The sequence below is a fragment of the Beta vulgaris genome, chromosome 8, assembly GCF_026745355.1.
Source record: "Beta vulgaris subsp. vulgaris cultivar EL10 chromosome 8, EL10.2, whole genome shotgun sequence".
NCBI classification, from domain to species: domain Eukaryota; kingdom Viridiplantae; phylum Streptophyta; class Magnoliopsida; order Caryophyllales; family Amaranthaceae; genus Beta; species Beta vulgaris.
Window position 1 is genome coordinate 1,482,935 of NC_079209.1, and position 25,114 is coordinate 1,508,048.

The following is a 25,114-nucleotide window of genomic DNA, read 5'->3' on the forward strand; positions in this document are numbered from 1 at the left end:
TATGCCAATTATGAAGATGGGGAGATGTTGGATAATTACGAATGATTAGAATAGACGGTTTGATTCTAACATATAATTAACGAATTTTAAACTAAATTTTTCTAATAAATTCATTCCATTTCACTCTAGCCCAACACTATCCTAGTCATTCCGTATCTTCTCATTCCTTTGTTTTTTTATTCTCGAACTAAAACATATAGTTTCAAAAAATAACTCGGTAGTCTTACCAAACGGATTAAACTAGTCACTAAATAGATTAAACTAGTTATCTGAATAGGTTAGAGAATGTCATTACTAAATAGATTAAAGTGATCACGAAATAGATTAAACTGATATCTAAATAGATTGAAGTAGTCACTATTTTTTTAAAAAGGTGACATGTTCTCTTTTGAATATTGAGTTTGGATCGTGGCTAATTTTAAACTAAAAGTAGACAGCCTTTTACAAGACCAACTGTTGGATAATACACCAACATAATTAACGCACATAATTAGTAGGAGTTGCGGTAAATGAGGAAACATCTTCTTCTAACTGTGGACCCTTGGGTAATTGCAAATTTTTAGGTAAAAATGTGAGAGGGATCACCTAGTTCTAGGTGCTCCCAGGAGCACTATAAAAAGTTTTTTATAATGATTGACTAGTTGAGGTATTATTAATAATGCATACGTGATTGTGCCTTCATTGTAGTATAAAATCCTAAAAGATTACTTCGTCATAAAAAATAGTTGTTTCTTAATTTGAAAATTAGAAATCAACACAAAAAGGAAATAAATATTTTGTTAACAAAAGCTTATGTCAATAATGAAATGCTTTGTCTATCGAAAAAATAAGTTTATATGTATACACCTCAAACATATGACAACATATGAAAAATCGAGAAGAAAATAAACTCTCTTGTTTGGATAACGAGAATGAGGGGAGGAAGAAGGAAATAAGATAGGTTGTATATAGGGAACAAGAAATTACAATTGATCTCAGAATTTCTACCTCCCACCCGTATTCGTACCCGTAACCGTCACTAAGAGAAATATAGATGCATAAAAATAACGGCAGGATAATATCCTTCGAAGAGCCAAAAAACGAAAGAGAAAAAGGTGATTGCCTGAGCATAACAGTTGGAGCAATAATCAACGGCAATGAGACAAATCTGCTCACTTTGTTCAAATAGAATTTGGCGCATTCCAAAAAATTAGAGTTCCTTAAAGGTCAATTTAAAGTTGATAAGAATAGTGGTGATACATCTTCAAGGATTAAGATTATCCCCCATTCTAAAGGGAATTCTAGTGAGAATTCGAAAGAAACCCCTTCACATGCTTCTATACTGGACGTGACTCCATACTGCATCAAAATTCCACCAGGCATACAAAAAAAAAGCTGAAGAGATTCAAAAACAAGCAAATATAGGCAAATATAGGCCGGGTTTACCTATTAAATACTATATGTGAGAATATAAATTCCTCGGCGCCAACACAAAAGTACAGAAGCAAATACATCCTATTCTAGATTTAAATAGCCATCGCACCAAGCCACCAACTTGTGAAGTCTCTACTTGAATGCTACATATTCACAGGGCATAACAGGCTAATGATAGTGTTAATCTTACAGTGAACAGAAGTCTACTAATGTTCTGAAAAATGTGCAGCCAGAATGGTCTTAATGTCTGAGAGAATGGCAGTGTAGAGTGATGTTCTCTCCGGTCTCCACTACGGCTTCTCATCTTCTAACTCTGCAATTGAATCTTCTCCGTTGATGCTCGACATGTTCTCTACAGCTGAAGTGTATGAAAAGCCCCACACAGAGGCACAATTCTCATTACCTAAAAGAACAGGATAAGGAGACTTGGGTTACTTTCACATAGATATATGGCAGTTACACAACATCTGTTTCCAAGATTTATGAACAAAATGCACAATATGACTTTGTTACACATAATAAGATGCTACTAATTGATTAAATGAATAAGGAGTATGATGATTCTAATCTGAAACATGCACTATTTGGTATTCCAGGAAGGGATAAAGCATGCACTTGTATCAACCAAAAGAAAACTGGTCCCTTCAATTATTAAAGCCAAAGGAACTCTTAGTAGCTAGAAAAGAACATAAGGGAATAGTACATACATCTCATTATTTTTTAGACCACCATCATACATGAATATAAATAGATCAGTGATAGGGGTTTAGAAAGTTACTGCTTAGGGTGCAATCTTCTTCTGCGTCATCAAGATTCCCAAACCTTCGATGCCCTGATGTAGAGACAGCCATTGGAAGGTATGGATGGAAGGAAAAACCATTCACTGTATCTGCAGGAGAATAGTAAAAGAAAAGGGTATTTAGTCTGACATACGATAAAAAACAACATAAGCTGCAGTGCTTTTCGTCACTATATATACTAGCAGAGGCTCAGAGCGATGAAAACCTGATGCAGCTGTAATACTGGAGGTCCACTGCCCAGTCTGCAGATCATAAATGTGCACCAGACCGTCCTAGCAAAAAGAGATGGAATTGAGATACAATGGACTTTGTAGACAAATGATAGCCATTTAAGTTATGATGTAATAATCGTAACATACCTGTCCACCTGTTCCGAGATGTCGACCACTGGGCTCAATGTCGAATGATATTCGCTGATTTGTATTTTCTGTTGATCTATATAACCTACATGATATAAATAACAGGATTGAGGCATAGTCCATTAGATACAAGTATAGAACCAATTAATTAACCAAGCATATACGTAAAATCACCAAAGTAGCACCTCAAACAAATAAAAAGAACTAAAAGAAAACAAATATATCAGAGAGAGAGGTATAATTAGCTAAAAGGCACATAGAAGTAAAACAATGCGACCAGAAAATGATGCCTTCCATGCTTTTACCATACATTCCTTTCCCTAATAGCTATATGGCATCAGCTACCTGATCATCAAACCAAAAGATTTTGGAAAAAAGAAAAGCAGTTGGCAAATGCGGATCAGGACTCAGGCCTCAATTATGATTATGGCCTATGGGGAAGCAATAGGCAGCAAAAGTGGGACTCTGGAAACTCTCATGGATTACAGCACTGATACTATAGATCAAATTATAATTCGAGCAAAAATTGATAACCATAGTCCATAGACACCTCATATTCAACAAAAGTATCAGCCAAGGAGAAAAGAGTACTGCTTACTTGTACACAACTTCTACGGTATTGCGCACATCCCAGCACATTATATAAGGATCCTTCAAACAATAAGACCATTTGCTTCAGTAAATTTACTGGTATGGGGAATAGTTTCAATAAGATTCTTGTACTAGATGAAATGCACTCAAATACATTGACATATAGCTACCCCACTTTCAATCACCAAAAATGAAAACTGAACCAGAATTATATATCAATAGAAGATAAATTAACTACTAGGTAATTTGAAACTAAGCAAGACTAGAGACCTTTTATCAACAATATCACAAGTACAGCCTTTACATGGCACAATTAACATCAGAATCCTTCATAATTTTGATTGAAGGAACTATTTCTTCTTATTTGACCTTTCCCATTCCAATGTGTCTTTCAAAGCAATAAATCCTTCATTGTTCTCTCTCCCTCTCCCTTGCCACAAAACTAATTTATGTCAAAGTTGAATAGATTTGGTACTTAGAATAATTTGTAAGAGCAGGGTGTTTAATATGGAATTGTCAAGTTCCCGCCAATAGCAGCATCCTAACTGGATGGTTGTTTCTTGTAATAGAGGAACTGCACTCAAAACACTTACAAAATTATATAACCAAAAGCAGCTCCTTCTGAATCAATGCTCCAGAATATTTTGCAGTGGCACAAAATTATATAAAAAAAGAAAAGAGGTCATCTAAAACATAGACAACATCTAGCTGACAAGGGAAGTCCTACCTCAAGTTCAACTGAACTTACTCTATACCCTATTGATCACAACAATGAGTGATCAAATGGTATAGTTCACTTGTTGGTAGCTTGGAGGATTAGATGTATGCCTATAGCTTTCCAATTGGCTGTTTTTGCATTAATTGCTACTTCATCAATCTTATTGATTAGCGTTGTCGAGGGGAAAAAAAGACAAAATGCAGTTTTGAGAGAGACAAATAGAAAGAGATATTAACCCAGGAAACCCTGTTCCATATTACTACATATCTACATGACAATCTCTTATCAATTTGACTACTCTTATATTTTTTACTCACCTCTTATCTACATGAGAATCTATTATCAATTGCATATAAATCCCCAGGCTGCAAGGAAAAAACTCACCTTTCGGGCACCTGTATACAAATAATTGCCATCCTTTGAGAACTGTACCTGTCAAATAGAAAAACAGATCGCTAGGTAAAGATCAGTAATCATGACAAGAGTCAAAATTAGAACTCAACATATAACAGCAACTTACATGTGTAACCCCACCTTCTTGGCCATGCAAGACATACAGAAGCTCCATATTGTCTTCCCTGTATATAGCAGTAGTCTGGTCATATGAACCAGTGGCAAGCATCCCAGAATTTGCTGGAGAAAATGCAATTGCAGATATAATACCTGCAGATGGATAACAACAGAAAGCAACATAATCAGGTGAATCTACACAAAGAATAAAGATAGCTACTAAAAACAGCGAAACAACAAAGAGGATAATTGCCTCCGTTGGCAGCCCATAGGTATAATATACTTCATTTAATGATGCAAACAATACTGGCCTTTGAGCCGGCTAGAAAACTTCTCCCATTTCACTCCATTTCACATACTTTGAGCCACTGCTAGGATCCTCACAGCATACAAAGCGGGTATACCCGAAGTAGAACGTTTTAAAACCACTGATTTTGGCACTCCACACTTTAAGCTTCTCCTTGTCCATAGTGCAAACTGTTTCATAATGCTAATACTTCCATTTGCTTTTATTTTCCAAAGTTTTCTTTAATGTATGCCTTAATATATTGGAAATTGTATAATGATTCTCTCAAAGAAACCTTAATTATCACAGAATTCACGGATATTTCTAAATTATGCTCAAAATTCTCTCTCAAAGAAACCTTAATTATCACATAATTACAAGCATGTTAATAGAGTATGGTTTGACGTTCATATGATTCTTCAAAAATGCCCTCTTCTACTAATGTTTTTTTGTCTTCTCCATTAGCAGAGGTATAATTTCGCTACTAATAAGCTTATATAGAAGAGATTTTGGCACTCCATAGTTATTTTAAGAATACCCAATAAGTCAGATTATATAGTGTTAGCACCATAACACTACCATATATGATTTTCCTAAGATATTTGTAACATTTCTCACAATAAACTAAAGCACTTAATAGTCAATTTGCCTAAATAAATATTGGACATTTGGTACAAAATTTGAAACAAAAGAACATGATGGGGACCATAAATTACATTTCCTTAAGGTTTCAAACCCTGAAAAACAACCATTAATATTCAGGGAATATTCACTTCACAAACCAGACATTCCTCAGAAAAGTATATTCTAAGAGAATTGAAATCAACCAACCTCATGATCCCAATACCACAGGTGCAGTTCCCACTTAGGCAAGGTGGGGAAAGGGTTGAATAACTTTAGACGATTTATTCCCCTTATGGCACTATTTTGTTACATTTTGACAAAAAAACATTGACTACCTGCAGCTTCACAGATTCAAAAAGTGCAATAAATGGACGCATTTCTATTTTGTCCACATAAGACAAAGCTGAAATACTTTCAGTAATGTAAGAGCTGCAATATACACATTAGTTACCAGAGAGTTCAATTCTGAATTAAGCAACTAAGTTACTAACACATCAATGAGTCCACAAGTCTCAACAGGCTTGTGCTATCTGCCTATCCTACTTTCAGATTAGTGCTCACTGCTCCATGACAGTCTTTTAGACCAAAGTTAGAAAATGAGTGATTTAAGAAAAAAAATCTAAGAATAATTGGTCTCAGGAGAACAAAGATATGCATCGGCACATCGCAAACTATTTCCATTATAAGCTTCCCGGTTAAAGTTTTGATTGCTCCTAGAACCACAAATCCCATGTCCTTCTCCATATTCAACAAACTATCTCTGCTCCCGTCCCCCCCCCCCCCAATCTCTTTACTTACGCTAGTTGACTTTAAAGTTTGAAGCAAAAATAATAATTATTAAACATTCAGAAGTATGCTCTAAACACTCATATCTCAGCCTGAACAGCTTAATTTAGTGAACTTCAGCATACACATGCTCACCAGCATGATCGGTTCACATGAATTTGAAGAGCACAGATCCGTGTTACATGGAAGAGAGCATGTTCCGGTACATGGAAGAGAGCATGTTCCGGTACATGGCAGATAGCGAATTCTAGCGAACTAGTCCACGAGTATACCACGTTCCAGAATGTAGTACAGAGGGAGGGGGGGGGGGGATGAATTAGTTATCACTGATACTGACAGATCATCCAGCATATTGAAGTTTAGTAAATCGAAAAGAGCTTTGATGCTTTGGCTTTGCATATTTGAGAGAGCTGATATCATCTATCTTGCATCCAATATCAGCACTGTACTCGTGACCCCTTTCCCAAGAATCCTTAACATTGCATGCCAACTCCATCATCAGTGCAACACTCTCATACAGCAAGCAAATCCTTTTTCTTACCAAACACCTCGACCTTTCTAATAAGCCCTAAGCTAAAAGCCCATCCTAATATATCTTATACACAACCAAAAGCTTTTGCAAAATCTGCGGAAGTATCTTAGAAGGCAAAATACTGTACCAGACTGCCCTTCTTTGGATCGTTGAAGGGTTGAATGCTGTGCAAATTCTCTACCAGGGCGATGTACATCAAACATCCTCAGTGTTTTGTTGTATCCAGCAAATATCCTACAACGGAATCGGGAAAAAGAAAATATAAGCTACTCAATTAATTCTGTAAAACATAGCTTAAATACATCCTAGAAAATTGATTCCCAGATAAAAAAATAAAAAATAATGGAGACTATTTTCTACTTAATTCTGATATTCAACTCAAATTAACAATCATAAAGAAACATAATCAGACAACAAAACCGAAAAAAACTTTAAGATGCAATAGTTACTTCATTTTCTAACTTTAAAATCCCAGCAGCCACATGATGGCTAGTCTATAAACTAGTCATGATGAAGCCAAACTTCCTTGACTGTCATAGATGACAACCAACATATCCCAGACAAGAAACTCTAATATCTCAAATGCCACGTCTTCAAGTAACAGAAACTTGGAGCTTGGGAAGTTGCTAACTTGCTTGGATACTCTACCAAACATCCATGGCATATGACTATATTACACCTTTTTTCCCCTCTAGTTATTTTCCTTTGTTTGGTACCTAACCCACGATAAGAAACAATATTCTCATCCAGTGTCTTCTTTACTGTGTAGAGTGGAGGGTCAATTGAGCCAATTCTATATCTGTCAAGTGTAAGCCAGGGCATTTGCAAAGTAATAGGCATATAATGTTGGTATAGTTCCTCGAATTCAATGAAGAATTCAACTATGGAACTCTATTACACACAAAAAAAAAACATAAAAGCAAGGGAACAAATATTTTTCGAGCATATCACGAAGTATACTTGGTTCCAGTAGGGTTGAAAGCAATTGAAAAAGCAGCAGTAATCTCATCCATAGCATCGTAAGCTCGATATGTACAACGTAACTGCAAAACAAAGTCAAGATAAGAAAACCCTTTAGGTGCTGGACAGAGGAAGGAAGAAGCCAAGAGTTCTACATTTTCAAAAATGGTGAAACCAGAGGATGAAAACATAAACAAAACGTTAACAAATTACAGAAGAACAAATAAAAAGACTTCATCCATAATTTATTCGAAAGCAGCAGCAAGAGGCAATAAGATGATATGCTCATCCATCATGACATGCAAAATCATGAGAATAAAGACATTTCAATGCCACAGCAGATTCTCTTATGTAGAAGGGGGCTGAGAGAGAGAAGATTTACAATAAAGGTACAGCACCTCACCAGTAGTTGAATCCCAAAGATGAACTGGATGATCACGAGTAGTAGTTGCAAATACACAGCTAATCATATCTGAAAAGAAATATAAGAGCCGGGTGCTGTAATATATCAAGGGTATATAGAAATAGGCTCTTCGCAATAAGCATTATACGATTTTGTACATGATATTAGTTTAAGCTGGAAACTCATGAGAGGAACTGGAATAAAAGCACGGTACAGCTTAGATAGTATAAGTGAAAAACACAACATCATCATGCATCCCCCCCCCCCCCCAAAAAAAAAAAAAAATTAAAAATAAAACACCACCCTTTTCCTGAAGTCCCAGTCAACTAATAAGACTGAAGAGCAAAAATATAACTAAAAGGATCTTAGATATGATAAAACTAGAAAATATGCAGGATTAGTCACATACCTGAAGCAGACATGTAAGGGTACCAGCAGTAGTCATACACAGACTCTCCCTCACTTATGACAAGGTTGGCAGAATACGAATCTGCAGCCAGAAAAAATGACTTAAGAAAGATATGCTTCCAGATCAAAGAATAACAAAAAAATTAACACTATGCTACAATGATACAGAAACAACTCTCCCCAAAAATGCTGAAGATCGAAACACTGTAAAGAAATATTTTCTACAGTTTTTTCTTAATGAAAACTTATATGTACCAAGTGTAGCCTTTTCAACCAACATTAGAGAAAAAAAAGCAGCTTGGTCCAATTGTACAAGCAACAAGAACAGAAATTTCACATTCATATATGCATGGTAAGGGAGATGATCCTCCATAACATGCAAGTCATGTCAGCAGTAATAAATTTATGCATAGATCACATACATATTGTTTCTTCAGAAAATAACTTAAAGAAAGTAATGTTTGGCACTACAATCTACTTTCTTTTTCTGCTGGTTTTGGCAACAGAGATGGGAGCAAGAAATGGGAATTCTGAACGTATTAATTCCTCAGCAAAATAAAGCCTCACCTTCATCAGGATCTGAGGAAAAAGACCCAGCTGGGTAGTTGCTTTCATTATCGGGCCTGCATGGGGAGATTCAAGTTAACAGCAATTTCAAGTTCACTAATGTATACAATGAGCACAAGGAGAGTGCGGGAACAGAAAAACACAACTGGCTAGTGGCTACTTCCAGGAGCTAGCTAATCAACAAGGAATCTCAACCTAAAACAAGAAACCAGGGGTACCCTCAAAAAGTATGATTCGACAACTACATCTATCGTGAATACTACAACGTGTATCGATGTCCGACCAAGAAAAAAAAATGAGATCTTTGTAGGTTTTTAGCCTAAATTGTCCAGGTACCAGAGTTATATCCAGATACATTAAACAGATTCCAAGGTGAATTGAAGAGTGAAAAGTAACACAGAAGAGCACCAATACTGATATATGAGGTACTCCCTCCGTCCGAAATTACTTGCTCCTTATCCATATCAAGATGTCACAAAGCATCTGTTCCATCCCTTTACGGTAACATATTCCTCTCTACTTTTTCTCTAAAGTTGAGACCTGTACTCACCTACCAACTATTTTCTCTCTACCTTTGTTCAGGTTCAAATATGTTTCGACTTCCTATGGAGCTCTTATTTTGACAAAAGAGTATAGATTAGCAAAAACGTTTTCGGGAATTCTCCCACTTCAAATAAATCTTCACTCACATTGCAAAGCATTTCAAGCCCCTTAGACATGTCTGTCAAGGTAGCTAGAAACATGTAGTATCCTCCTTGTTTGAATAGACTCCACAAACAACAAGTAAAGCTATAAACTCATCATTCACCAGAAGAAGAACAAAAGGAGAAAAAAGAAAACCTTCTTTCTCAAACATTAAAAGAATTTAATCATTAGAAGACATTGTAATCACAAACATCTAAAATGAAAATAAAAATTTGGGAAATTCAACATGGTGGCCTCTTAACATTCAATTTTTCTATATGGTGACAGGAAAAAAAAAATTATATAAAGTGACTCCCAACTTTGGCAAATTCTACCTAGTGACCTTTTGTTATTGATTGATGGCTAACCAATTAAACCTAATTCTTTATCTCTTCCCCCTCATCCCCTTTCTCTCATATAAACCCCAATCCACACCCCTACACCGCTACCCATACTATCAAACGAGCGCCAATGGGTCTACCTACTCCGCACCACCCCAAAATTTTGCTCCAGACAGAATTCATATGATTCACAGGCACAATACTTATGAACGGGCAATATGTTTCAGGAGAACATCCTTTGAAGTTTGAATTTCCCCCTCAACCAAGATACTAGTAACACTCGTCACACACCTAATCTCATTCTTTCCTTCTATCACACAAGTCTTGGGCTCTCACCTAGCAAAATGAAACTATTTATATATTCAAATTTGCTAATGGTATCAATAGTCATTTTCCAATGTCTAAAATTTAAAAAAGTTGTAGGATTACCGACTATCAAGCTTATAATTGAAGAGGAGAAAAGCTGAATATTTTTGCTCTATCAGAAACTTTCACATATGTAATCTCAAAAGAACTGAAAAGGTCACTACTGTCATGGGTTTACAATATTGCATACTTTGTATACTCTCTATCACACCGAATGTATTTCTCAGAGCAGACTAAATCTATATATTCTTTTTTGATGTAAGATAGCAGAAGGGAGGAGACAGAAAAATGGGTGGTGGAGAAACGAGAGCGAAAGGGGCGTTTTTTTGGGTGGTTGGGATGGTGGTAGGGTGTTTGTGGTGGTGGTAGGGTTGTTTTGTGGTGGTGATTGTGATGGGTTAACTTAATATAAGCTTAATAAGGTCACTATGTATATCAAAATAAAGTTGGAGGTCACTTGATATATATTATTTTTTGCCCTGCCACCCAAATAGAAAATTGCTAATTAGGAGCCACCATGTAGAATTCCCCTATAAATTTGCACAATGAGTAAATCAAGTCCAAAATGCCAAGAGAATTCCCAATTTAGTACATACACAGGTTCGTATGATGAGAACCATATGCAGTTATGCACAATGAACATGGACTAATTATGAACACAAAGACTAGTACCAATGAACATGCAACAACATAGACGCGTATATGTTTGTTTGGCTTATTATCCATGTACATATGTGAACCAGGCTCTATGATATAGCGTGTGCACCATCTAACCTTCGAAAAAAATCCACCATATTTAATCAAACATTCAAACAAGAGGACAGAGAAACTGACAATGAAAAGAGACGAAGAGTATTATCATCAGAACTGGTAAGAAAGCATGAACCATCAGGTGACCTGCACAAAAAAATTTTAATAAGAAATGAAGGAATGCAAAAGAAAAAGCTAAAAATCAAGAGAATTTGAAGAGGAGAGAGAAAAAGTGTACCATTTGACGGATTTGAAGAAGTTGTTAGGGTTAGAAGAGGAGCGAAATTGGCGGTGAAAATGGTAGCTTCTGTAAGGTTGAACATCGAAGCTTATTGTCGGCCATGTGTATACTTGACCTTCATCAACAATGGCTTCATCGTTTTCTTCGAAAGCTTGTTGCTTTTCTTCTTGTTCATGCTGCGGTTGCTCTTCTTGTTCATGCTGCGGCTGCTCTTCCGCCATTGAAGCCAACCTGCACACTAACTAGAGTTGCCGGTTTTCCGTAGCTACTATATGGTAGTTTAGGGATATTATTATAGTAGTCGGTTTCTTAATAAGTGCAACATTTTTCATTCTGTCTTTCTTTATCTGTTGCATCTTGAATATGAGTTTTATCTTCTATTCACATGAAAACTTTGATTCAATTATACATGAAGTTATATTTCAAAAATCGAAAACTGGGAAAAAGCAACTATACCAATTAGAAAAAACGAAATAGAAATATGTAATTAGGTCTACTTTGATGATTAGATCTATTTTTATATTAAAATTAAACCGATTCCTTTGATAATTTGTAATAAATTTAATATTGCATTTTTGTTTATATATATCTTTTTTTTTCTCTTTTTTAACATACTTCGTCCTTGTACACCTCTCAACATTGCGACTTGCAAGTATTACAAAAAGGAATTATTTGGCTATTTGTTCTCTACATCACCCTCCTTTTTTTGTTGCTCTATTTAAAAGGAGTAATCTAACAACATTTTATATACTAGATTTATTTCAAATACTAGTGCAAAATCAAAGTTGAGATAAGCATTACAACTAACAAGAAAAACATAGGTAATAGAAGTATTAGGCAATTGGATTCGAGAGTAACACACAATATAGTTGTCAAACAAATTAACCAATTTTGGAAAAATTAAAATCCATTAGTGTGTTTTTCTTCATTTAACACACAAACTTCTATCTGAAAGTCGCAAAAACAAACAAGAAGTCTACAACTAATGAAGAAAAACGGATACTAAAGAATTGAAAAGCAGAGCATTTAGCCAATTAGGCATTTACATTCACAAAGAATAATCCCATGTAAATTCACCAAAGCCACTATCTTCGTATTTCCATATATAACAAAAACATGTTTTCTCAATGTTTTGCACACATGAATTCATAATCATATTTGGAGCTGGCAAAGTAACAATGAATATACATCATCTCCAACTTCACAAAACCAATAAATATTATGATTGTATCCTTCAAATGCAATCAGTATGCAGTTAATTGTCACTTATGACTAGCTGCTACAAATGGTCTCAAACAAGCTACTTAAAAAGGGGTCATCTTTGTATTTCAAGTAAACCGGAAGCTCAAGAGCTCGCTCTGCAATTCTCCCGTCCTCGTGGATCTTTGCTACAAGGCTTTCCAGAGAAGGGAAATTGGCCTGTAAATTCGAAGTTGACAAGGTCTGAGTTATGGCATACAGCAAGCATTGGGTGGTAAGAGGATAAAGAGATTTTATAACTAGCAAAATACCTCCGGTCGTATATAACCAACAACAACAAGGCGCAATTCTTCTCCATAAAAGTCATCCTCAAACTCATGAAGCAACCAAGGTTCCTTCAAAACAAAAGACCAAAGTCACAAATAAATCTTAATAGTGGAAATAAAGCAAAATGGAGTAAACCTCCAAAAATTGTGTATTTGTGTGTCCCACTCACTATAGTTTTCTCTGGATTATTGAAGTAAGGATTCCACCCAATGCTCATGACCATCTTGTAGATTCCTTGTTTGGAAACTCCCGCCCAACCAAAGTATACACCGGATGGATATTCAGAAAGAAGATTTGAAAAGCCTTCTGTGGATAAATTAGCTACAAAAGGTTCAAGAAATAATCAGGACATATATTTTGAGGTTCTATTGCAATATCTTGTAGTTAATAAGTACATGGAGATAACTTTCAAAAAAAAAATACACAGATATAACGTGTTGAAGTTTCAAATCATTCTGGTTAAGGTTAAATATTATTATTTTCAAACAGAAAAAGCTCATGTATAGATATGCACATGAATAAATCGAACTACATCTTTCAGATTAGAAGTCTTTTTATCTGAGCTAAAGGGGTCACTTTGAAAATAGCGTAAACAAAGAGAAAACCTTTCAAGATAGATAGTGAGACGGTCTTAACTATTGTGATAACTGATAACACCGTCTCATTTGAGAATTTCAACTTTTTATGAACTGTGTTCAGATTCTTGAAGTCAAAATCAAATACACTTCCTTGTTTTTTTTTATTTGCACATTTCCATCTTAGGAAGTTAAATATTACTAGCAACATTGACATTTTTGGCAATGGGTCCTTTTTTATCTCCTTTTTATTTACTTGCAACGTTTCCCATCCTATGTTCAGATTCTTGGAGTCAAATTCAGATATACAAAAACATGTTTGGTTGATAAAACAGGTGTGAGACGTTAGACATCCAAATGAGGCATGTGATGAAACAATTGATCAGTTAACCCTTGTTGGATCCTCAACACCCTGAGTGGGTCCGACATGGATAGAGGCTTTGACACTTCATTTTGGACCAAAGACATGAAAGGTGTTCATAAAATGGCCAAGTCAGACAATCTGAAATGAGTTCTGGAGTCCCAAAAACAAAGGATCAAGGCAGGCAATACAAGTAAAAGTAACCAGCCCAAATAATGCTGTTTAGTGTAAAAATGTACCGATCCCAAAATAAACATTCTGAATTCAGGTTTAGGTCCGTTCAATTTGCTCTTATGTTGAAACCAAATATTATTATCCAAACCCCTGATTCTCAAATAAGTACTGGATGTATCCAACATATTACGTAAGTGTCAACCTCAACATGGTTGGTACATCAGACTTGACCTACGATAAACAAGTACATACGTAAAAATTGCATGATAATCATCAAGAGAAATTATCAATGGATGGATACTCACCTGTGGGAATGCCAAGTACCTTCGACCCACGGCCAAATCCCTTAATAACAGGACCGCCAATATGCCAAGGTTCTACAGGGAGGGTTCCTTCGATCCCTGCATTTAGTAATGAACAGATTTAGTGACATGCAGCAAAAAAAGGGTCAGCTATCTCCCTCTCCCTCTGTTTCTAGAGGTGAACCAAAGAACATTCTCTGACATAACTAAATTGAGTTTTTGGTTCATGGCAAATTACAATCTTCAAAGGGAGGCAAGCTCCATTGCTCTGGGCGAAAATCAAATAGAGAATTAATGACTTCGTCTGCCACTGTGTAGAGATGCGATTGTTTCGGGAGTGATGGTACAGCAACCACCTCCATTCCAGCGGCCTTGCCCGCAGTAACACCAGGTCTATATCAGCCAGAAAAGACAAACTTCATACATTTTACTCCACGTCTTAAAAATGAAAGATAGAGCATATTATACAGAGCAACTGAGAAAAATCACCTAGAAAGAAGTAGAATCACATTGAATATCATTTTGTAGAAAAAAAATTTGTTCCTCGGTTTGAAGTTTGTCCACAAAGGATAACATTTATTCTTACACACCTTGATTCATTTATCATAATGTACTATTGCTATCCAAAAGAAGGGTGCAAAATCATGACGCTCTTGTCAGAATAAAGCTGGGTGTCAGGAGCAACCATACTGTAAATAAAATCCAGGAAGACTAGGGCTAATGCCACAATAGCACAGAGGAAGCACAACGATTTATAGCAAGGTCCAAAAAAAGGCTCTATGAGCGTATACAGTCATCAGATCACAATAATGACAAAATAAAGCATTTGCTAACTAATCAAATATGTCAAGATTAACCATGATAAATATCCAGTTATTTTAACAAAAATAAATTAGTATATCTGGCAATACAACTATGTGCTACAAGCCTACACAAACTAAGGTTTTCTAGAAACAAAACACAATTCAGTTGATCATTTCTGATATATTCCCATACATGTCCCATGAAAATAACAGGAGATCAAATGTTTGATTTCTTGAGTCTGAAAGCAGTCTCACATTCATCTAGAACTATGTGCTAAATAAACCTTAAGTTGAGCATCTACTAGATACTTTTATTATTGGTAACTTACATAGAATCTTCAATAACGAGGCAATTGGAAGGCTGGACGTTGAGCCATTTGGCTGCTTCAAGGAACCTTGCCACATGAACAAAGTACAAATTAGAACAAATACATTGCTTAACTAGAACAGACACAACTAATGGTCCAGTTCACCTTCTATTCCCAAAGCCACTACAACCTCACACAAATGCAAAAGAACTACACCCTTCATTGGTATGATGCAGGGGGAAAGAAAATGGAGATAAAGAGGCATGTACATATACAATAAAAGCTCACTTCTACAAACCAAAATTGTTTTTCTTACTCACATATCCGGAGATGGCTTCACTGCTTTTACTTCGTCTCCACCAATTACAACAGAAAATGATTCTTTCCACCCTGAAATATGGAAAAATGAATAAGCAAAAAATAATGAGTCGAGAAAGAAATGAGTCACCATTCAAGTAACCTTTAAACTGTTGAGACATTTGCTCACATGAGACAGTAATGCAACCAATGAAAAGGGAAAGGGCTTGAGCTTTACACACCTTTATTATAGGATAATTTCTTCTCAATGATTGACCGAGAAGAGTTTGAGGCCAAGGCGATCTTAATACCATGTCTATGCAAATGATTAATCAACCGGTTGGCGCCGGGAAGAGGTTTGGCCTTGCTCAAGCTACAGCCCACATCAGCAACTAACATATTCAATTATCAAACTTTTGAATGGTTATACTTATTCTACCAAAAAATAAGGCTACAATGTGTCAAAGCTATTTAAGTGAGAAATGCATAGACCTTCCATCCACACGAAAAAGAATTGGGAATGAATGAGTAAACTACACAGAAATGGAAAAATCAGATGCAAAACTCCCAAAGAATGTGAATCTCGAGATAGAAGATAATTTAATTAAATAGATTTCTCTATGTATCACCTCATCCTAAATAAAATTTCCCTATGTTTAATAATTATCAGGATGGTTAAATAAAAGAAAAAAAACCCTCAGACACAGGGACAATTGTTCAACAAAGATATAAAAGGAAGCTAGAAATAAAAAATAAAATATAAAAAAATACAAATCACAAAGAATATAGCCAACACTTGTCAACTCTAAATAGATTCCGTACTCACTAATGTATATAAGAAAACACAAATCTCAAACTCAATAACTCAAGAATAAATCAAACACGTTAAAAAAATGAAACATAAAGAAAATGTGCTAAGACATAGTGCAATGAGAACAATAAATTTGCTTCAGATCCTTAGAAAGCAATATTACTGCTTGAAGTGCCATAACTCACTAAATAAAAACCCATGCTCCGATACACATCTCACTTAATATTTGCTATGATATATTGCATTGAGAAGATGAAAACACAAGTACTGCATTGTCGTGGACTTGTACTATTGAATAGTGATAGATGTAGATCTTGCAGGAGATGATCAGGTAAAAGTTATATTACCTATCAGAATATAGTGGGCTGATTTCTTTTAAAAATTGCTCTGACGAGCAAGGTAGTTCATAAGCTTCAATAACAGCAGCAGATCCTTCCAGGGGACCCTTTCCAGCTATCTTAAGAGCCTCTCTCCCATCCCACTGCTTTCCATACTTAATTAAGAAACTCTTCAAGACATCAGTTACTACTCCATCTATCATAAAAATGAATTAAATCATAAGTGAGCACCTAGTAGTGTTTCAAAGGCAAGAGGCACACTAATGCAATAGGGGTCCTAGAGCCAAGGTATAAGGTGATAGGCGAACACATGCATGATGCACCATAGTAAAGCAAAACGCAAGTGTTTTTGGCTAATAATTATAGTTTTAAAAACACATACTAAAATAATTAGGACTCATAACCACAGTTAGTATTGCATCATGGTATCAAATAAAACAAGAAAAAAGCACCAAAATTTGTAAGTTTTATTTTTATAGAAGAAATGTCAAAAGCAGTACTTTACATTTTAAAGGGTGTGCCTCCTATCCTGAAGTTCCCCAAGACATCCTAAAGGTGAGCAACCCCTAAGACTTACCCCTCATGTGTTCTTTCTAACATGCTGGAATTTAAGTGAGAAGCATAAATGTAAATCATCATTTCTGTATAAACTATTGATGGGGTCCAAGGCTATTATTCTTTGATTTTTGGATCATAATAGACTAAATTACATGGACAATACCAACTCATTGTAATGCCAACACATTTAATTTATTGTAAAGTAGCAAACAGTGATTGCCTGTGAGATTAACAGCCAATTCAGGAAGAAAACAAAAAAAAGAAAAGGAACTCTGTTGCTACACAGATAAGGCTACATAAACTCAACCCCCAGTGAAAGAGCTCAAATCTTCAAGCAGCGCCAAAGTACCTCAAACGAGCGTCTAATCTTTCTCATCCATTTTCTCTCTTCATGATACCCTCAATATAGGGGGGAAAAGAAGAAGAAAAATGCAAAGAGTCTTTACCTTTAGTGGTCCCCAATATTTGGAGAGACTAGACACTTGTCAGATAGATAAGCTTCGTTGCAAAATGTTTAGGGTTCTTGGTAAAACAGAGAGAGATACCTCCATTCTCTCTCTCCTAGAAAAGCCGCATGAAGACGTATTACAAGAGTCCCATTATCTCTCTCTCTGATGCGAATCTTACAGATAAGAACACATAACAGAGATTCAAGCATTAAGGAGAAGCAACATGTTCATGAACTATTCAAATTATCTCTCTCTCTCTTTGATGCGAATCTTACAGATAAGAACACATAACAGAGATTCAAGCATTAAGAATAAGCTACATGTTAATGAACTATTCAAATTTCTGCTTGGAGATCATAGCTAGACATACAAAGCATCATTTGTTTAAATGTAATTTTATCGCAGGATATCGCTTCTCTAGATATCTTCTCAGGAAATGTAAACCTATCACTCATTTAAACATGTTACATACAACTGCAGCCACAACAATGAAGGTGACAACTGATGATGGACAGAAAAGAAGGTATTGTAATTTTTAGGATCCATGGGAGTTGAAGGAACATACATTTTACATCTTATATTAGAGACAGTGAGACATGTGGTTCGCAAAGAAGGCCACCAGATTCATGTTCAAGTCAGGTGAATGACACCATGACTGTCAGTCTATTACTGGACATGACTACAAATGTACAAAGAATCTGTTAGTGTTGGATGCAAGCGGTCACACTTTAAGGTAGGATAACGATGCATACAAGAAATTTCGCTCACTAGGAAAATAACTTTGCTCTAAAAGTATTTTTCGCCTGGTTTCGGGGGGTTCACAACTAGCAAGGAAAATATTCCAAGCATAATAATTCCTAATTTCCATGTTCTCAAAAAAGCTAAATCAGAAGGGAAATTAAAATTGTTCAGTATGCATCAGATCCCATCTGATGGACGTCTTTTCCAATAGTCTCCAACGTGAATCGTACAACATTAACAGTACAGTAGCAGCAGCAAGCATACAACTTTAAAAGGTCTTTTTCCTACCACCCAATTTCATCAGTCCCATCCTTTCCTATACAAGCTAATCCTCAAAAGAGCAAATAGAATTCCATTGTCCGATATGAGCAGATATAACAGTCAAGCAACAAACTTTAAAAGCACACCATAAATTCTCAATTATATACTGTAAGATTCCATTCTTTATTTTAAAATTAAACACTATTTTTGGTTCATTATATTCATAGAAATTCAATCGGTTTTTATGCCTCCTAAAAGATTATCTGACCGCCACATTCTGAGTCGTATGATTGCAAATACAGAAGTCCTCTTGATTACCTCTTAGAAAGTAGTAGCGATAAAGAGTTCCATTAAGCAATCAAAACAGATAAAGCCCCAAAAACCAGCAAGAGAAAACCCACCCCAAAACAGTTAAGGAAAGCCTACCCATGTTAAGAAGAGTGCCATCCAAATCAAGTATGACAGAAGAAACCAACTTATTAACCGGCTTTGCTGTTGACATCTTGTGGATCATATGAAGCTCTTACACCGTTCTACTCACATCTGCAAGGAAACACAGACATTGACTTAAACTAGTACTCGAAGAATTATATATGTTACTATATTGTAGACAAATTACATTGTATGCACTGGACTATGAACTAGTTAGTAACTACGATTGTTGTTACGATATAGGCAAGACAATCATTTTGATGGACTAATCAAAATTCTAATAGATCAAACAATCACAACAATTCGATTGTCTCGATTCACATATGACAATTCACATATCACAAGTAATCAACAACGTATCCTCCTAAATTCACTTTTGATGGACTAAACTCAATTCTAATAAATCAAACATTTATAAAAATCACAAATTTACAACAATTCAGTAGTCCCAATTCACAAATTACAGCAATTCAAAAGTTTATTCTTCTAACTCCAATTTTAATGGACGGATTTAAATTCTAAAAATATCAAACAACAGTAAAAATCATAAAGTATGACTTTAAATAAAGCAAGGGTTCTGCTATTCATTCCAAAAACAAGAACAAATGAACACAAATATGCGCATCTACAAATTGTAACATAAATTTTCTTATCATTTAGTTCCATGAAACAAACATGAATTAACAAGTTGTACCAGAAATTCATTCGAATCATAAGTTTATAACATGTAAATTATCCATCCCTAAAAACATGAAATAAGATATATGAGATAAAGAAAAAATAAGTTGAATTCATGAAACAAAACAATAACAACCGCATAAAACCAATCTTATGAATAATCACATGAAGTATATCTTAAAAATCGCAATTCCACACCAAAATCCGCAACGAAATAAGTAGATTCATCTAAGGAACAAAACAACAACCTGCAATTCGAGCTTTGGAAGTTGCGTGCGAGTGACGAATTTGCGTATGAGAGGTTCTAGAGGTTGGGCCCGTCACCGTGGGTGTGTTGTAATTGTAAAAATTACTACTGCCTTCATCCCAAAATATAGTTCCCATTTCTATTTTAATAATGAAATTTTAAAAATTTTGACCAAATATTCTTACTAATATATACAAAAAAAACATATTCATAAGAGGTCTTGTTAGATTCGTCTCAATGTATACATTCGTAATATCAACTTTTTTATATTTTTTTACTAATAAGAAATAGAAGATATCGTAGGTCAAAGGTACCTCTTGGAGACTGTGCAAAATGAAATGGGAACTATATTTTGGGACAGAGGGAGTACAATCTTTTGCACGCGATACGTGCGTGATATTATAGGTGAGTGATTTTGCAGAAGTTTTTAATTTAATAATCATTCAAATAATATTGTTCTTTTATTAGTTTAAAATGGTGCAATGTAAGATGTAATTGTTATGTATTGTGAGGATTTCTTTTCCTTTTTTTTAGAAAAAAATTAGAGGATATAATTAGTGATTTTATTTGGTAATTAGGGATAGGGCTGGCAAAAACTGCCCATTCTAATAAGCCGGCCTGAAATTGACTTAAAAATTTCAGGTTTGGATAAGAAAATGGGTCGATCCAACCTGATCTGAAAATATAATAGGTTATGTTCAGGATGACTTTTTCAACATGAAAATAACCCAAAATGATCTCATTTATAAATAACCTATATTATGTTGGGTTAGGTTATAATACTTACTCATATTAGGTCAAGCCCGATTTTTGAATCTTAAGGATTTCTAAACATATAACACATAAAACCCTACTCACTCCACTGTTTTCCACTTCCGAACTAACTTCTCATTTTTCATACACCTCAAAACCCTAGGTTGCAAAGTTGTGCGAAATTCTTCAAGGTGTGCGAAATTTGTGCGAAATTCTTCAAGATGTGCAAAATTCCTCGAGTCTTCATCAACTATTCAACTCGTAACTTGTAAGTTCTTCTAAATCTTCTTTGTCTTCTCTCTAGTTATGTTTTCTTTTTGTCAAATTTCTTTCTTTGTTATTTTTTTACTGTAATGTTTCATTTTTTTGCCTATTCAACTCTTACTTGATTCTCTTTAGCTGCTGCTTCGCTTATTGAGTTCTGGATTTGAAAATATTTTTTAATTGTAACAGGTTTTCTAAACATTTTTCCATTTTGTGTTGTCCAACTTACAAATGAAACTCTGCCGAAATTTTTAGAAAATATTATTTCATTATTGAAGTGTGTCTTTAAAGAAGTAGAGAATTAAAGTAATGTCACTGTATAACATGTTGAATGTCGCCTTGTAGTTTCCCCAAGTGAAAAGTACGGTGCTAACTTGTCGACTAAGCTAGGTCTTGATTAATTTAGTTAATAAGAATGTTTAGAAGTTGGGGCGTTACAAAAGGAGTAAATAGTTACAAACTAGTGTGAAGACGTCTATTGATCTTTGAGTTACTCTATGTTAGACAACCAATTAGGCAAAAGTTTAGGGTTTAAAAGGTAAAAAATGATTACTAAATAGTATGAACACATTCATTGCAACATAATACTAGTGAGAAATTTAATTTATATATAATTATTATACTCCCGTCGTCCCTAAAAAGAGTGTGTATTCTTTTGGGAACATATATTACGAAGAAATCATGTATAGTACCTTGGTTGTTTTAAATTATAATTAATTATAGAAGTTGTTACACTTTTTATAAATTGTTTATTAAGGAGAGATCAATGTGAGCCATATGAGAAAGTGAGTGATATTATAAAAGTTGAAAGTAAATTAATATTTTAATTGGTGGACCCATACCAATAAGAAAATGAAAAATCTATTTGGGACAAACATAATGAAAAAATGGACACTCTATTTAGGGACGAATGGAGTATTATTTATAGAAAGATTCAATATAGGAACAATATATTGAAATTTTCCAATGGGGAATACAGGACCAACTAAAGAAAACGAAATTGCATTGTATTGTATTGTATTGTATTGTATTGTATTGTATTGTATTGTATTGTATTGTATTGTATTGTATTGTATTTTATTGTATTGTATTGTATTGTATTGTATTGTATTGTATTGTATTGTATTGTATTGTATTGTATTATATTGTATTGTATTGTATTATTTTATTTTATATTATATTTTTATATTATTTTGTATTAATATTGTTATACAAACAAACTTTACATATAATATTCACGTTAATCATACTCAGTTAGCTATAAGGGAAACACCAATATTACATAAAATCATGAAAACAAATTATATTTATCTTGGCTCCTTTGTACATGATTTGGCATGAACCTAGCTCAATCCATATCAATCTTGACTAGCCGTATTTATCTCATCTTTACATGGTATGTTTCGATACTAAGTAACAGTTATGCCCAAAAATATCTTGCACGCATCGCGTGCATAAAAAACTAGTATATATATATAAAGGAAGAACTTTTCGAGAGCATAGTGATTACAATAACTCGAATAGAGCAGTTTTATAATAGCTTATTGTGCATCAAAAATCATATAATATAGTGATTAACTGTTTATAGTCTATTTTCGTTAGATATAGTCTGTTTTTGTTTGATATGATCAGTTTTTGTATGATATAATCACTTTTTATATAGTCAATTTTTGTATGATATAATCAGTTTTCTAACATATATAGTCATTTTTCTTATGATATAATTGATTTTTTATTCTAATATAGTAAGTTTTGTGTCATAAATTCAGTTTGGGTGCACAATAAATTATTGTAACCCCGATCCACGCAATATATAGGTAAAAGATAAAATTACATGATATTTTTTTTGAAAGGCATATGATATTATTTTATTGCTAGTCTGATATACATTATATAATTACATGATATCTAAATTATCGTTTTTTCACCATATACCCGCAAGAAATACCGAAATTCATCATATACCCTAAATGTTTCAAATATTCGGCATATACCCCTGAGTTTCTGAAAATGTTCACCAAATACCTTTTTTCTAACGGATATTAACTTGTCATTTGCTTTATTTACAATTTTTTAATTGTTAATCCCCTAACCCCAAACTATAACCCAAACCATCACCTCTCCCCCGGCCAGCCCTCCCAACCCAACCCCCTACCCTTCTCCCATCCCTGCAACCCTCCACCCCTTTCCCACCCCCTAATGCAGCCTCCAACGCCCTCCCTCTCCCTTCCACCCCCCGCAGTCCCCTACCTCCTCTCCTCTGCACCCCCACCTCTTCCGCTTCCCTTCCACCCCTGCAGGCTGCATGTCTGCACTACCTTTCAAATCTTACTGCCTTCAACCAAAATACACACAATCATATACGAAACACAACAAAAATACAACTGCAGTTGTATACGAAACAAATTGCAACTAAAAATTCAGTGAAATCATTCACATTAATTCCAAACTAAAACGAAATTACAAGATCTAAAATTAAATATACATAATCGAAAGTAGAAAGCCTCAAATGAGAAATTGGCGATGAGGCGGAAGCATAACAGAAATAGCCTATCTTAAACTAAAATACACAAAATTAAGAAAATAAACAAACCCTAAAACGAAAATAAAAAAAACGAAAACAGAAAACGAAAATAAAAAACAAAACTAAGAATAGATCTGGAATTACAAAATAAAATATACAAAATCTACAATTAAATATACACCGAAAACAAACTAGAATACACAAAATTAAGAAAATAAACTATCCCTAAAAATGAAAAACAAAAACGTAAATAAAAAGAAAATTAAGAGAGGACTTCATATTTGAATAAATTGAAAAAACCGAAAAAATTACAATGAGATCTAAAATTACAACTAGATTAAAAAATGAAAAAAACCTCATATTTGAAATCATGAGCAAAAAATATTGAGGGAGGAGACGAAATCGCGAGAAAAGCTGAGCTGGGAGGAAACAAAATCTAAGTTGGGAGGAGACGAAATCGTGACGAATATCTAGAATCACGAACGAAAAATATTGAGAGGAGACGAGTGAGAGCGACGAGCGATGATTATAGGAGTTGGGAGGAGGACAGGGGCCGCCGTTCGTCTGAGTTGGGAGGATGACCAAGTGTGAGAGAGGGGAGATCTTTAGGGTTATTATAAGACAGGAGAGAAGTATGGGTTTGTTAGGGGGATGGGGTGAGCGTGTGAGAGAATGAGAGAGGAGTGGGCCGGGGTTTGTTAGGGTTATGAATGGGAGGAAATGGGCCACGAGGAACATGGGCCACGCAGGTTTTTCTTTTGAAAAATAACGAAAATCTGATCTGGTCTTATGAATCGCATCATATTTTAGAAAACTAGAGTGGTTTCTAAAATCTGATCTGGTTCACTAAAGGACCGAATCAAATTTTCCGCTCAACTTTCGTTCCCATTTCTTAAATTGATTTTCGGATGCAGTTTCGTAAAAATTGAATCTGTTACTAAGTGACAGATAAGGTTCTTTCCACTAGTGTGAGTCCGATTTTGAGATGGCCAACAATGCAGGCCAATTTAGCCCATCGAGCCCGGCCCGCCTCTTGAGCCGTGTGGGATGAGCCCAAGAAAAGCCCGGTCGTCCAGCCGAGCTCGAATCGTGAAATTGGTGGGTGGGCTAGATGTTTTGAGCCCAACCCACGAAATCCTGCTACTAAAACCACCTATCTTGGTCCAGGAAACCGCTCCAACTCGGCCCATGAACCAACCCAGCCCAAGTAATTATTCAACCAATTGTGTATATTTTAATCAAATTGTGTATATTTTAATCAAATTTCGTATATTATAATTCAATCAAATTCAAAAATAATGAAATTTTTCATTAATATTAATAGTTGTATATACTTTAATTGATTTCAAAGGTTTTATGTAATAATAATAAA

General features: G+C 34.9%; 2 protein-coding genes across 4 annotated transcripts; both read right to left on the reverse strand.

The window, feature by feature from the left end:
- Window positions 1-1,399: 1,399 nt before the first annotated feature.
- On the reverse strand, window positions 1,400-11,627 carry LOC104900548 (uncharacterized). The gene is made up of 14 exons (XM_010687984.4): window positions 11,337-11,627; window positions 11,183-11,245; window positions 8,958-9,013; window positions 8,392-8,472; window positions 7,978-8,051; window positions 7,580-7,662; window positions 6,747-6,853; window positions 4,402-4,544; window positions 4,266-4,313; window positions 3,171-3,223; window positions 2,573-2,657; window positions 2,419-2,485; window positions 2,192-2,302; window positions 1,400-1,816 (listed from the first exon to the last, which is right to left on the reverse strand). Exons 1-14 carry the CDS (start codon window positions 11,558-11,560, stop codon window positions 1,704-1,706), a joined length of 1,308 nt encoding a protein of 435 aa, XP_010686286.1. The 5' UTR covers window positions 11,561-11,627; the 3' UTR covers window positions 1,400-1,703.
- Window positions 11,628-12,411: 784 nt separating this feature from the next.
- On the reverse strand, window positions 12,412-20,330 carry LOC104900549 (bifunctional riboflavin kinase/FMN phosphatase). Of its 3 annotated transcripts, none has more exons than XM_010687985.3 (11): window positions 20,203-20,330; window positions 19,271-19,387; window positions 16,845-17,031; window positions 15,929-16,059; window positions 15,710-15,779; window positions 15,411-15,476; window positions 14,517-14,671; window positions 14,282-14,377; window positions 13,036-13,187; window positions 12,851-12,934; window positions 12,412-12,758 (listed from the first exon to the last, which is right to left on the reverse strand). In XM_010687985.3, exons 2-11 carry the CDS (start codon window positions 19,356-19,358, stop codon window positions 12,612-12,614), a joined length of 1,176 nt encoding a protein of 391 aa, XP_010686287.1. In that variant the 5' UTR covers window positions 19,359-19,387; window positions 20,203-20,330; the 3' UTR covers window positions 12,412-12,611. The 3 variants fall into 3 exon arrangements, with proteins under 3 accessions (XP_010686287.1, XP_057247056.1, XP_010686288.1); XM_057391073.1 differs by lacking the exon at window positions 20,203-20,330 and adding an exon at window positions 20,120-20,144; XM_010687986.3 differs by lacking the exon at window positions 16,845-17,031 and having other exon boundaries at window positions 15,929-16,078.
- Window positions 20,331-25,114: the final 4,784 nt, after the last annotated feature.